This window comes from Triturus cristatus, chromosome 11 (genome assembly GCF_964204655.1).
Source record: "Triturus cristatus chromosome 11, aTriCri1.1, whole genome shotgun sequence".
Lineage (NCBI taxonomy): Eukaryota > Metazoa > Chordata > Amphibia > Caudata > Salamandridae > Triturus > Triturus cristatus.
Window position 1 is genome coordinate 212819142 of NC_140594.1, and position 14167 is coordinate 212833308.

Genomic DNA, 14167 nt, shown 5'->3' on the forward strand with positions numbered 1-14167 from the left:
GTCCTTCACTAATTTGATGATCACTAATTGATCAACGGAGTAGCAGGAAATGCGTAAACAAACTTCCTTGACCAGTAGATCAAAAGACCATTCCCCAGTATTGCTAGATGGTAATACCTAAATACATAATTTGGGCATTTCCTTTTGTCTGGATTCGCAAACACACTGCCGTCTGGAAAACCCCATTTATTTGATACGTAATCATAATTATCTTAAGTTAGGCTAATAGATAATCCGTTGAGGATGTGGAATTCCTGGTAAGTGAACTGCTATGATGTACAGGTTCCTCGCAATCAACCATCTCCAAATTGTCTGGGCTGCTAGAGACAGCATTCTGGATCTTGTGCCTTCGTGTTTGTAAAGATAATGCATTGTTGTAGTTTTTTCTGGTTGAACAAGCTGGGAAACTGGTTAGAAATGACTTCTGGGTCAGATGAATCACCCTCAACTCCCGGAGGTTCATCTGACCGCTGTTTTCTTTCTACGACCACAAGCATTGGATCTGAAGACCATCTATGTGCACTCCACAGTACAGGATAGAATGATCTGTCACAATGATTCCAGATGCCACTTTTGGCTGAAAAGGGACACCCTTCAGCAGGCTAGTTGAACAGCACCACCATAGGAGGGCTTACAATGTAGTCACTTGTCCTCCCAACTGCCTTAGAGTTGATTATGCAAAAGTTGGTCGCACACTGCTGGTCACACCAGCAAGTTGCCCCAAAGGACTGTGGTAAATGTAGTGGCGACGGCGGGTACGCCTATGCCACGATGTGTAAAAAGAACAGTATGTGTTGCGTTAGCCATCCCTGGACACGTGTTTCGAGGTAGTTGCCTCTCGTCAGCAGGGAGCAGGTCAGTGTAAAGGGGTGCCGTGTGGACTGCCAAAATGTAATTAAAACAGGTCAAGTACCTCTCATGGCGCGCAGGTGCAGATCCAAGGCTCGTCAGCCCGTTGGCTCAAGGGAGCCGTAATAAATTATGCAAAAGTTGGTCGCACACTGCTGGTCACACCAGCAAGTTGCCCCAAAGGACTGTGGTAAATGTAGTGGCGACGGCGGGTACGCCTATGCCACGATGTGTAAAAAGAACAGTATGTGTTGCGTTAGCCATCCCTGGACACGTGTTTCGAGGTAGTTGCCTCTCGTCAGCAGGGAGCAGGTCAGTGTAAAGGGGTGCCGTGTGGACTGCCAAAATGTAATTAAAACAGGTCAAGTACCTCTCATGGCGCGCAGGTGCAGATCCAAGGCTCGTCAGCCCATTGGCTCAAGGGAGCCGTAATAAATTATGCAAAAGTTGGTCGCACACTGCTGGTCACACCAGCAAGTTGCCCCAAAGGACTGTGGTAAATGTAGTGGCGACGGCGGGTACGCCTATGCCACGATGTGTAAAAAGAACAGTATGTGTTGCGTTAGCCATCCCTGGACACGTGTTTCGAGGTAGTTGCCTCTCGTCAGCAGGGAGCAGGTCAGTGTAAAGGGGTGCCGTGTGGACTGCCAAAATGTAATTAAAACAGGTCAAGTACCTCTCATGGCGCGCAGGTGCGGATCCAAGGCTCGTCAGCCCGTTGGCTCAAGGGAGCGACCTACCTTTGCACAATGCCTTAGAGTTGACACAATTGGTTCTCTACGCATTGTTGCAATGGCCTTGTCTGCAGATGGTCATTTTGGACCAGAAATAGGAGAAAGCCATTGAACCCAGGAGCAATGAAATATGACGGGTTATCAGACTTTAACGCTTTGCACATACAGAACAAAGTCTCTCCATTAAAGCATACACTCATGATGTTTTTGTTTCTATGTATACTCTAGGGTAATTGATGGACTGTACTGTAGACTCTATAGCAGTGCTGACTTCTAACCAAAGCCAGTTTAGTTTATATTGAGAATATTTATTTAAATGATAGACGGGGATGGTGAATTGAACTTCAGAGAATGGTACTTGTCCAAAACAGCATATTTTATTTTAAACTTTTGACTTCTGTGAACCCACACTCAATCATTACTGGAACCTGGGATCCCCAGTGAGCCATTACTGGACTTCTTGGTCCCTGGCCAAACCAATTTCCACTATTTGACCTCAAAACATTACACAAAAATACAGATACAAGTATACATTAAACAAATTCACACATAATTAAATAGTTTAGATTACAAACATACATAGAAAAACATACATTTAGATTTTTTGGGGAAGGGTGGAGTTTTACTACATTCATTTTTAATTCTGAAAGGTGAAGCAACATCCTAGGCTCTAATATATCACTTTATCTTATTTTCTCCCTTTGCGTGGTCTCTTTTTGTTCGGGGTATTAATTGAGCAGCCCACAAGCCATGTTATATTCTGTTTGCTGTCTTTGAGCAGCTGCCATGAACCAATTTATTTTTTAGCCTCCAATTTCAAATTCCTTCAAATTTATAGAACATTTAAAATTTTGAGTTTTACATTTTGCTTCTTTGTTTACATATCCTCTATTAAATTGCTGATGTTATTTAATTTTCTAAACAGTCTCAGACCACCTGAGTAGCATTGTAGACTCCTGGGTCCTTAGTTTAAGAACTGTTGCTTCATAATATTCAGTGCTCTTCTGTCTATTGTAATCTTTTCCCACTCTACCAGAGGATTGCTGATGCTTCCCCCTACCGTAGTAGTGAATGGAAGAAGCTTAAGAGGGGAGTCACTGTTTGGATTGTTTTCCCATGGTCACTGCTGGCCTCCTCTTCCTTTCATAGCACAGTTGAAAGGTTTTCTGATGCTGTTGTTGATGGCACTGTTGGGCAACTGAGGGGCTTGAACCCTCTGATGATGGACGCGTCCGTCATAAGGCTTAAAGGCAGTAGCGGTCCGTGGAGGGAGTTCGGTGGGGCAGTGAGGCGGGGCGGGGGAGGGGCAGGGTGGGGAAATGTAAACACCGGAATATGGATGAACGGAGGTAAGTACACATTTAAATAAATAAAACAAATTCTTTTGCGTGCGCTGCATCGCAAAATGCGATGCAGCGCGCGCAACAAAATTCGTTTTATTTATTCAAATGTGTACTTACCTCCGTTCATCCATATTCTGGTGTTTACATTTCCCCACCCAGTCTACAGAGGGGTGGAAAGAAGTGCTATGAATTGAGTGCCTTAACATGAATGTCTTCTCGACTTCAACCTTCCCCTCATCGATGTGAAGATAGCTCTCATCAGCATGCAAGTGTTGACAGAGACCACCCTTGACGTGATAGACCTTTACATCAAACAGATTTGTTTTCTTCCCTTGATGTGGGACCAAATGCCCTAGTACTGTAATGGTAGCCACAACATTTCTCCTCATGTTGTGTCTCGCTGGAGTCCTGCCAATCAGAATGCGGAATGCGGAAGTAATTTCCATGGTAGTCCTGCTGTACTAGATCAAAAAATCAAAAAAGCACGCTTTATGAGTAAAGCTCTAGCTAGCTGCCAAATTTGTTTCAATTCTGTTTAGCTGTGATTTTTGTATAGTTGTCTAATTTGTCTTAAGGAAATTGCATGGGGGAGAAAATGTTTTGGGCCACCCCCGTCCCTTTTTCTGGGTCCCCACCTGACGCATTACCCCAAACAAATTCCAGAAAGAGCTGAGGTGGATGAAATGTTATTTTGGAAAGTTTTGTGAGGATCCATCGATGGCATCAAAGTTATAAGCAAAACAAAAAATGCTCTTCCTTCCGAAACTCTGACTTACATATAATTACACAGTGGCGACCGCCACTGCACTATATATATATGTCTATGTATGCGTATACATATATATTTTCCCTGAAAAAAACACTACAGTTTTAAAACCAAAAGGGCACTGATTTCCTTTTATATGTAACTGATATAAGTATAACGTGCACTGGCATAGATTTAATGCAACATCAGTGATGTAATATATGAGTTCATAAGCAATGTATCATAATAGTGCAAGTTATAGTTATGTCAATTATGTCTAACTGGCAAATACCAATGCTTTTTTGTTTTGAAAACACTAGTGTTTTTTTCAGTGAATTTGTATGTTTTTTTTTAGCATAAGTTAAAATCTTAGTACCAGTCAATCAATCAATATGTTTATTTTGGGGATATACCCCATAAAACACACAAATACATTTAAAAATACATTCTTGAATACAAATATTTTAAAACCATCATTATGACTGGATTTTCAAGTTCAGAAAAGTGATGGAATCCACTTTCTCCTAGCGTGATCATAGGCTGAACAAAATACAAATTATAGGCCAAAGAAAAACTAAATATGATCAACATTTTCCAATTCATATTACAAGTCAAACAATTGCCTGTAGAATCACTGTGACCTTCCCATTTAAAGCTGTTAGTTAACCAAGTTCCATATCTAAACTTAACATAAAGGGCCTTATAATAACTATGGTGGTCTTGGTGCGGGCCACCATGCCACCGCACTGCTCCAAGACCGCCAAAGCTATAAGAAACCGCCCGCCAGACTACAATATTTTTTGTCTCTGGCGGGCAGTTCTTTGGCAGTCCCAATGCAGTGCCTATGAAAAAGGCACCACAATGGAAGCGTCAAAGGCAGTTCCTGAAGGGCATGGGCTGTCAAGTCCAATCCCTGCAGGAACTGGGGGTGCATGCATACAGGGGGGCACACCATGTTCCCCCCTGTATGCATTCCATGGTGCAGAGGCAACAGGGGGCACTGTAGGGCCTCCTTTGTTTCTTCACTGCCACACTAACCATGGCGGGCTCACCACCATGAAAACTGTGGCAGTGAGGAAACTCCTAATATGCTTGACAGTGCTGCAGCGGCACTGCCATCATATTAAGGGCCTCAGACCACTGCAAGTCCACCAGGGATCCGAGATCCCTGGCGGCAGCAGCGGTCTCATGGCGGTCAGACCACCCTACTTCTAATAGGGTGGTCGGACCACCGGTGCGGCAGTAGCCGCACCCCCACCATGAACTTGGTGGTCCACTGGACCGCCAAACTCATATTAAGGCCCATCGTGTTTTGGCCTGTTGGGGGAGATACCTTTCATGAAACTTGGGATTAGCTTATGAGCTAAAAACCTGTCCATTAGGCTTCCGCTTCTCACAGAACGATGACAGTGTTGATCCACGTGATTCCAGAAAGCATCAACTGCAGTCTCCCCCCCAATCCTCTGGTAATCAACAAAGGATCGTGACAGACAGTTTCTAATGCCCAGTTTATCAGCCAGGATTTTATATGGGAAAGTCATGGCAACCTTTGATCCTTAACTAAAATCAAAACTTCTTCCAGACCTTTCCTATAAAAACGAGGCTCTGGTGTGGACCATTTTCGAATACAGAAGATAAGGGGTCCAAGAGCTATCAAATTCCCAATCCTCCTCAGCCCAAGATCAAAATACAATAGAATAGATGGAATGCCTTGGTGTAAATTCAGCAAGGATCAGTCTCACATGTAGACAGAGCAGTAGTGTTGATTGTTCCCCATATTCATGTGCCAAACAGTACAGCTGTTTGTGCATTGGTTCTTTATACCTCAATAGCCGGTGATAAAGACCAAGAGATTGTTGCTCTGTACATTTTCCTAACGGCTGATGCTCTGTGTAGCAGTAGTGCTTTGCTCTTTTGCACGTGGATTTTCTACAAAAGTGAAATATCGATCCTGATCCCCAGTTATTCAATCTTATCTACTCTATCCAACAATGGTCCACCCGTCCTCACTTCCCTCCTGGAAGATTTGTGCGCCCCTAAAGTCATACATATTAAGTTATGGTTACATTAACATCCAAACCCCTCAGGTCACAAAAATCTATGAATTTATCAAGTGAATTCTACAGGCCCATAGGGTACGAGCCATATGAAGGGAGCCATCTGCAACTAGAAGTGCAGGGACAGAGTTGCCATACAATGCAGGAGCACCATGAACACTGTTGTTTAAGAAATCTATGGCATCATTTATGCAGAAAGACTTCAAGGTTGGGGCTTAAACGCAGCCCTGTCTTACACCGCATTCCACAGGGACACAGTCAGTTAGCTCATAATGCTTACCCCACTTCTCTTGGGACTATTTATTTTCATGGAGCCTAATTATAACATCTAGAATATTTAAAGATAAGCTCGTTGACTAGAGGGTGTCCCAAAGTTTGTTCCTAGGGACAAGATTGAAAGCAGCCGCCAAGTCAGCCAAATACAAAGGTTCCTTTTTTTAAATTTGGGATACTTCCAACAAATTAAAAACTTGATTGGTTGTACTGGTTGGCTCTACTCCTACAACCCACTTGGTATGGTGATAAAACCTGTGTTTCTTTCATCCACTCTGAGATCTTATCAAGCAACTGTCTGGCAAATATTTTCTGTAAATAATCTTTCAGACTAATTGATCTATAATTCACTGGTGCACTCATTTCACCTTTCTTAAAAATAGGTAGAGTTTCTTCCCCACTGCAATACTCAGAAATGGTAGCTCCATAAAATATTCTATTAGACAACAGATGTCTGTATGTGCCCCATACTTCCAGCTCTGAGCTATAAAGAAACCCCCGGAATTTAGGCTGGGCCCAGAGCCTTTCCTGTTTTTACAGTTCCTATTGCTTTTAAAGTATCAGACAGTGAAAACCAAGGAATTTTGATTCCTAGAATCAGAACTAGAGGACGGGACACTACTTCTAAATGGACTAAAGTGGCTTCACTCATGCCATTGGAATAAAGATTTACAAAATACTTTTCCAGACTCGAGGCGGTATATGATGATCTGTGGCACTACTGCTATTCCTGCGCCCATGTCCAACAATGTGCCAAAAGGCTGTGTTATCATTACTTTTAGCAGCTTCAAGAAGACATGTCTAATTGTCTTCATCCCAATTCCTCTTACTGACATCTAGGACATGTCTGTAATTGGCTCTTGTTTATTGCTGACACAAGAGCTGTTTTAGCTTTTCAACAATCACTAGTATACCATGGATATGACCTCCATGGTGAAGGAAGGGAAGTCATGTTTGTACATAAGTCTTTTAAAATGCCAAATAAAGACTTGTGAATCTTATTGATGGGAATGGCATCTTATTGATGGGAATGGCACACGTGTGTACATCAAAATTGGGAGGAAAAATTATATTAAAAGATTGGCAAATGTGCTCCGGAATTGCTGGTTTGCTTTTTTATTTATTCCACTTCACTTACCTTTGTATTGCTTCCAATTATTTGGTCTTTAGTGACCTGCCTATTCTTTCCTTATAGAGCACAGATCACTTTCTCGGTCAAAATAGGTTGAAGAGCGTTGTGATAGCTATTCCCATTACTTAGGATCCTAAAATCGACTACATTATGCCAAAGATGAATGTCGAGAATAAAATTGTCTAATCTACTTCTATAGGATCCCAAAGTAAATATATATGGCTTTTCCTTATCTGATAGTGAACAGTTGTTACATGCACACAGTCCATATGTAAGAGTTAAAGAGGTAAGTTGCACAGCGACTTCTTGAAGGGCATTTATGGGATCGATGTCAAGCATAAACATTTCCAAAACCTTATCTTCTTGATCTTTGATATTACTCAAACATTCTTATGGTTTGTAGGTGACATTAAAATTCCCCAGTATAAGATAGATATTGGTTCAAGATAGACAAAGGCACATTGTTTCTTGGCACAGAACGATTGTAAATATAATATATGTTGTTCGATACCCTTTACTTGTCCATATATTTAATGCTAAAATATCCAGCGTATTGATTTCCAATTTACTAATTACAAATTTTAGAGATATCTTCACCCAGATAAGAAGTCTACCAACTGGATGACCTGATTGTGTTGAAAATGCTTCAATGCTATAGGTCGTAAAACCCACCCTATGCACAAGCCCATGTTCTGCCGCAGCCCGATATATTCCGAGATAACATCTGTAAGCCATTGCTAAGATTAACCAAAACAGGTTCGGCCATACCCGAGGAAGAAAAGCTTGAACCAGATGTCATAATTATAACTCCACTTTACCCCTTGTTTTTTCAGTGAATTTCAATGTTTTTCTTAACATGAAGTAATAACTTTTTATGATATGTCTGTGGCCATCCTTCCTCTGCCCATAGCTGGCCATGCGTAGCGGCGGTTGACCACAGGTCGTGGCAAACAGCAAGGTCCTGTGCCAAACCTTATTCTTCATGATGAGGCTGCCAATCACTTTGTTCAGTACAGCAGGAGTCTTGCAGGACCAACCAATAAGATGCGTGTTTTGATGCTTTTTCCTGTGGGAGACCCGCGGCACCAAATATCTATAAAATTTTAACCCAAGAGATTCCTCATTTGTCTGCAAAAATATAAGCAACGTGTGCAGTATGTGATACTGCTTTACATGTTTTTCTATTGGTATTAAGCATAAATGATAACATCAGCTGGAAATCATACCCACCAGTGCATTTCAATGAACAATAGTTATAAATTATTCAAATATTGTACCATTTGACTGTCTTCTCGTTTAGATTTATAAAAGGATTCATCAACCGAAAGAACCCGCCTGGACCCGACAATGCAGGCTTCATAAGTTTCATGCAATACACCTATCTGTCGAAGCTGAAGGATCATCTGCCAAAGAACGTACTGGATAAGAGATGGCTGGCTCCTCCCGTGGCCATGGAAAAGGTGAGTCCTGCTACATGGCACCTAAAGGTTCCTGCATATCTGTTTTCTCTTACACAACATTGAGCACCAGTGGTGTAACAAGGATGCCATGAGCCTCAATGCAATCAAGAAAAATGTCCCTCTGCAATATCTGAACCTGTTCTTCTCCTGGCAAAATGTTAAAATAACATATGGGAATATTGCACATTTTAGAACATAATTTATTTTAAGAGTTAACAGGCAGCTCTGAAGAAACTCTAATGGAATATTTTAATATTTATAATTTTCAGAGTGAGCCTGACTCTTCACCTGGTATTTTATAGACTAGGGTGTGTTATAAAATGTAGTTTCTAGGTTTTACTGGCAGATCCAATAATCTGGGCATGCAGTTTAACGTGGTTTCATTTTTAAAAGTATATAAGAGCACATTTCTACAATTTCATTCTCTGCTTCTTTCAATTTTCCTCCATCCACCCTCAATCTAAGCTAAATGGGAAAATTAAAATGTACACATATTTCACAATCTTGCACCTCAAACTATAGACTTTTCTGTAATGTTACACTGATTATGTAGTCTCAGCAGTTGATATCTAGTGATTTTACTTTTATGAAAAGATACCACTAAAGATCCTGCAGTGTCCCCACATAAGCCATTAAGCAAGTACCAAAGCAGCAAGTCAGTGTCTTCTGGCACTGAGGAAATGCTGCCATAACGTAGAGTAATACATTCTCTCATTTGTTCCCAAAACCAAGCTTGCTGTATTTAACAAACAAAAGCCTGTCATTTTATGACAATTCAATCTGTGGGTTCCAAAATATCAGTTGTTCCCTGTTTTTCAGACATATACATATTTCATCTCCTGACTATCCAAAACGTTTGCCCAAAAATACCAGATCTTCCACAAATTCTATCTTGTCTTCTTAATCAAGTGCCCAAATGCGCCACTGACTGACTTGGAAATATACTGTTTTCCTATGCACCTTCATTCTTTGTGAAGGTTAAACTTTACATTCACATTAAGGTTGTACCTATCATGGGTCACCGTCATTTGCCAAAGGTGTCAATAGTATGCCATGGATGATAAGGAAATGTCAAGGATTGGCACTAGCTGAAACAGACACAGAAGGAGCCATAAGCCAGGGAGTGGCACCCAATTACAGTTAGGTGCCCCATGCAAGTGAGGGTCATGCATGCAAGAGAGGGGAACCAGAAGACATATGACTGTGTTACTCCTCATATGCAGGGATAACCAACATATGTTCTGGCATTGCCACACCGCAGGGTCAAACACAGCAGAGTTTACACATACATGCATGTGCACACACTCACCAGGCAGCCACACAAACACACCAGACAGACAGCCACAATCTCACAAACATACTGGTACACACACACATATATACTCTTACCAGACAGCCAGACACACTCACACACTCTATCAGACAGCCAAACTCAGAGACACACACCACACTCATGTTCACAGACACACACTTACCACACAGCCAGACATTCAAACACACACAATTTACCTGCTACCCAGCCAAACACACACGTGCTAGCACATATGCGCAGAACATGATTATTAACTCTGACACCAATTAGATATATTTTATTGTTAACTATTAAAATATGTCTCCTCAGCATTTGGTGCAAGTGTATTTAATATAGCACAATACATTTGTAGAATATATAAATCGCTGATAAAGAGCAATTGTTAAATACAAAAGATGATTGCCTTCATGTGCTAAGTACTAAAGGCTTAAATAAATGTGTTTTAAGAGTACCACAGGGTGTTACAAGGGTTAATACCGATCACAGCTATTGGCAAACTTGGCCCAAGGGCATTAGAGCCCTTTTCTTGAACTGCAGATTACATTGCACATTCTTGTTTTCTAGTCACATTGAGATTAGGTGATTTACCCAGGATCACAGAATGCTGAGGCGAATCCTCACCTCAAACATAGATCCTCTCATCCAAAGTTGGCAGCTCTGGCCATTGGGCCATATCTCCTACTAGGAACATGAAAGGAGTTGGTAGTCAGGAATACCTCAGTAGTATTCATTACTTTGTGTTCAGATCTTCCTCGTCGCACTCCCTACTCAGTGAGATCACCATTTCTTGGCCAGAAATAGTTCATACCATAGCTTAGTTTAAAAATTAAATCAAATATAGCTGATTTTCTCTTCATATAACTAAAATCAATACATTATGTTGCCACCCCAACATCTTTTAAATTGTCAAGAAAATATTTACAATACAATACATCCTTTCTGGTTGTCTCTACGAGCAAAGCAGGACTGTGACAAGGAAGAGCTGAACTTGGAGTAATGATGATTACCGGTAGGTAACCGTGGTATTACCTCCTCGTCCATCTTCTCCTCCCAGTCCTTACTGGATTAGATAGTACCCAAGCAAAACCAAGAGGCAAACAAAAAATACCAATTTAAACTTACATAATGGTAGATATACAACATTTATTTTCGTCTCAGATCACTTCGCTCAAACATTGTGATGGACTGCTGCTAAAACTTTATCACCAAAGATAATTGAAACCCTATGCCTCACTTGTAAATTATTATAGTACATAAGTGGGAGGCCCAAGTAGCTGCCATGTCAATATGCTTCAAGGAAACCCCCTTTAATATAGCCCAAGAAGCCAACATGCCACTTGACGCCCTCCTTTAGACTGGACCTGAAAGATCCTTCATTTAGAGAAGGGATTGATGGAGCAAGGACTCGTATAAAAGAGACTTGCCCTGAAGCAATACTCTCATATAACTCCTAACGTTGTATTAATTGTGTTTGTGGAACTAATATGCACGACACAATTTACATTTATAGTGAAGAAGAGACCCTTCCATATGTGTCTCACTAACAAGTAACCCGAGTGAAAAAGCCAATGAAAAATGAGGCGGGGAGTGGGCGGGGCTTCTCTTCCGTACTGAACTATCCCAGATCATCGCCAGAGCAACGCTTGCACGGTGGCTCTAGGCTCGACATAAAAAGGAGTGGAGCCCTAAGAAATATGTAGGACGCTCACAAGCCTTTTTCCATATTTGGGACGCCCATTGAGGAAAGCGGTGAAAGCAGAGATCCATTATTTACCTACTCGCCGTGAGGGGAACGGCTCGCAGAGGTGCTGCGGGGCTGAACATCCAAGGCAGCTACATCGCCGTGAGGGAAGCGGCTTGATTGGACTTCATTTCCCAGCATTCCCCACTGCAGCGCACGCTGATGACGACGCTTTTCAGCGCCGGTTCGCTTTAAATCCCAGCAGGCGCTCACGCAGCCCGTCACTGCCTGGACCTGACTGGACTGGGCCACCCCTCTGACACTTCTAAGCGTGCAGCACCAGGAAGGTAGATTTGCACTTTGTTTCGTCATTTGTGATACGAGTAGTAGTTTGTACTGCATATGTATGATGTGAGGCTGCTGATCCCTTAGGTTGATAATGTGAAAAGCAGTACTGTGACTTAATACTTGAACTATCGTCACACCATATCTCCAAGACTGTCCTGGGACTGTATCTTGTCATAGGGGTGTATACAGTGCCTGATGGCAGGCAAGGGGAAGCGTTTGGGAGGAGGTGGGTCTGTGTCTGGTTCTATGGATCATTTTATCACGAGAGCTGTCTCGGTCTTAGAACAGGAACTAGCTATCACCGAGCGCCGGTTATCTGCCGAGCTAAGCCAAGCTAGATGCTCCTCATTAGGCTTACTTGCCCTAGTAAAATCCCCCAAGAACTCTGTACTGCAGGGCGCGGAAGATATTGGGCAACAGCGGGACTTAGCAGTTAGCTCCATTACAATAGCCGATCAGAATGACACAAATGATGCCCCGAGAGAGGCTCCCCTTACAGTCACTAGTGCTCTGATTCACTCTCAATCTGTTCCTAGTCATCCACAGACAAGAGCCCAAAAAAAGGGTAGTAATAGTGCAGCCTGTAAGAGGAAGAGAGATGGGCTATCCCAGGGCGGGAGATTGGCAAAGCACACTAACATCACGACTGGGGCACCAGCGAAGCCTGGCATGGTTCAGCCTGCCGATATCACTATTGGGGATGAAACTGTCAATAGACATCAGGACCAGCCCCAACAAAATGATCTGATCCCCCAGATTGAACAAATAGTCCGCTCCCTGTTATCACCACTTTTGGATAGGGTAAAGGTGGTTTCTGACAAAGTAGATCGACTTGAGCAAACTATTTTAGATAATTTTTGCTCATTAAAAAATGTTATTAAATTAGCCACCAAGGACTGTGTTAATCCCATTAAGGTGACTCATACCCTTCCTGCTCTGCCACTTTCTTCCCCCAATACTGTCATACCCCCTATAGTCGACTCTAGGGTAGTTCCCCCCAGAATCTCGATAGCAGACAACACCAGCATCCAAGGTAGTACTCAGGATAGGGATGGCTCAAGGGATTTACCCGGAACTAAATCGGTTAGTAGGTCCTCACACAAAGGTTCAAATATAGTTTATGGAGACAGGATAACTAAATCCTCTAAATCCTCGAATGTCTGCATCCATCTACCTCCTGAATCAATTCCCTATGTTGCTGTTTTATCCGGTGTTCCGGAATTGAAGAGCGACACAGAGGAATCTTATCAACAACTTAAAAATAAAGTCATTTTCTGGCTCAATCAAAAGAGACCTATCCCGAACTTTTTGGACGGGAAAATTCTCTTTGCCAGAAGAGTTAGTTGGGTCGGTCCCAGACCAAAAAATGTCCAAGGGGATTGTATCATCATTAACTTCAGGGATATCCGAGTGGTGCGCCTCATTTGTGACCATCCACCTAGTTGGGATAGGTCAGAAATAAGGGTCCATGATTTAAGGTACTTTTATAATCCTTACCTTATCACTCCCGGAAGCCTCGATCAAACCCAGGATAGAACTGGAACCAACCCAAATTTTGTAATGCTTCCTACTCAGAGTACTGATAACACATATCACCTGGAAGCATCAGCCTGACCGGGCCTGGAGGGGCCTTCCTTTAGTTTGTCCCCTTCTGTTGATAACCCACGAACTAGATCTGAGGGAAAGGGTGTAGATGTTAGTGTGTCGCACGACTTACCCGACAGAAAAAACACCTGCAAAATTTTAAGTTGGAATGTTGCCGGCACCAGACTCAAAAGCCAGGATGATTTATGGATTGGTTATGTTGTGTCCCACGATATTATCGCTCTACAGGAAACTTGGGACACATCAAACAACCTTTTTTTGGATGGCTATGTTCATTTTTATATCCCAGCAACACCTAGCTTGGCGGGGAGGGCTAAGGGGGGCCTTGCCTTGCTCGTTTCCTTGAACCTGAAAGGATCCGCCAAACAGGTTGATTCTGGCTCCCAACACTGTTTAGTAGTAGAACTAGTGGTGGCAAACTCTCCTTCTCTACTCTTGATAAATTTTTATAATTCTAAAGATAGTGTCAGTCCAAATTACCACCTAGAATCTGTGGGGGAGGTTCTGGATAAATACAGGGCGCTACACAATAGTTTTGAGGTAATTTTAATGGGTGATTTTAATATCCATCCTTGCAGTCTAGGTTGCATTTTGGATGATGAGGAGGGTTCTCCCTACGCATCATCCA

General features: G+C 42.3%; 1 protein-coding gene across 1 annotated transcript in view; it reads left to right on the top strand.

Moving 5' to 3' along the window:
* Positions 1 to 14167, top strand: part of MYO1H (myosin IH) — a 606720-nt gene that overhangs the window by 468197 nt on the left and 124356 nt on the right. The window contains exon 25 of the mRNA XM_085633501.1: positions 8434 to 8593. Coding sequence (XP_085489627.1) covers positions 8434 to 8593 — 160 coding nt within the window. The remainder of the gene's footprint in view (positions 1 to 8433; positions 8594 to 14167) is intronic.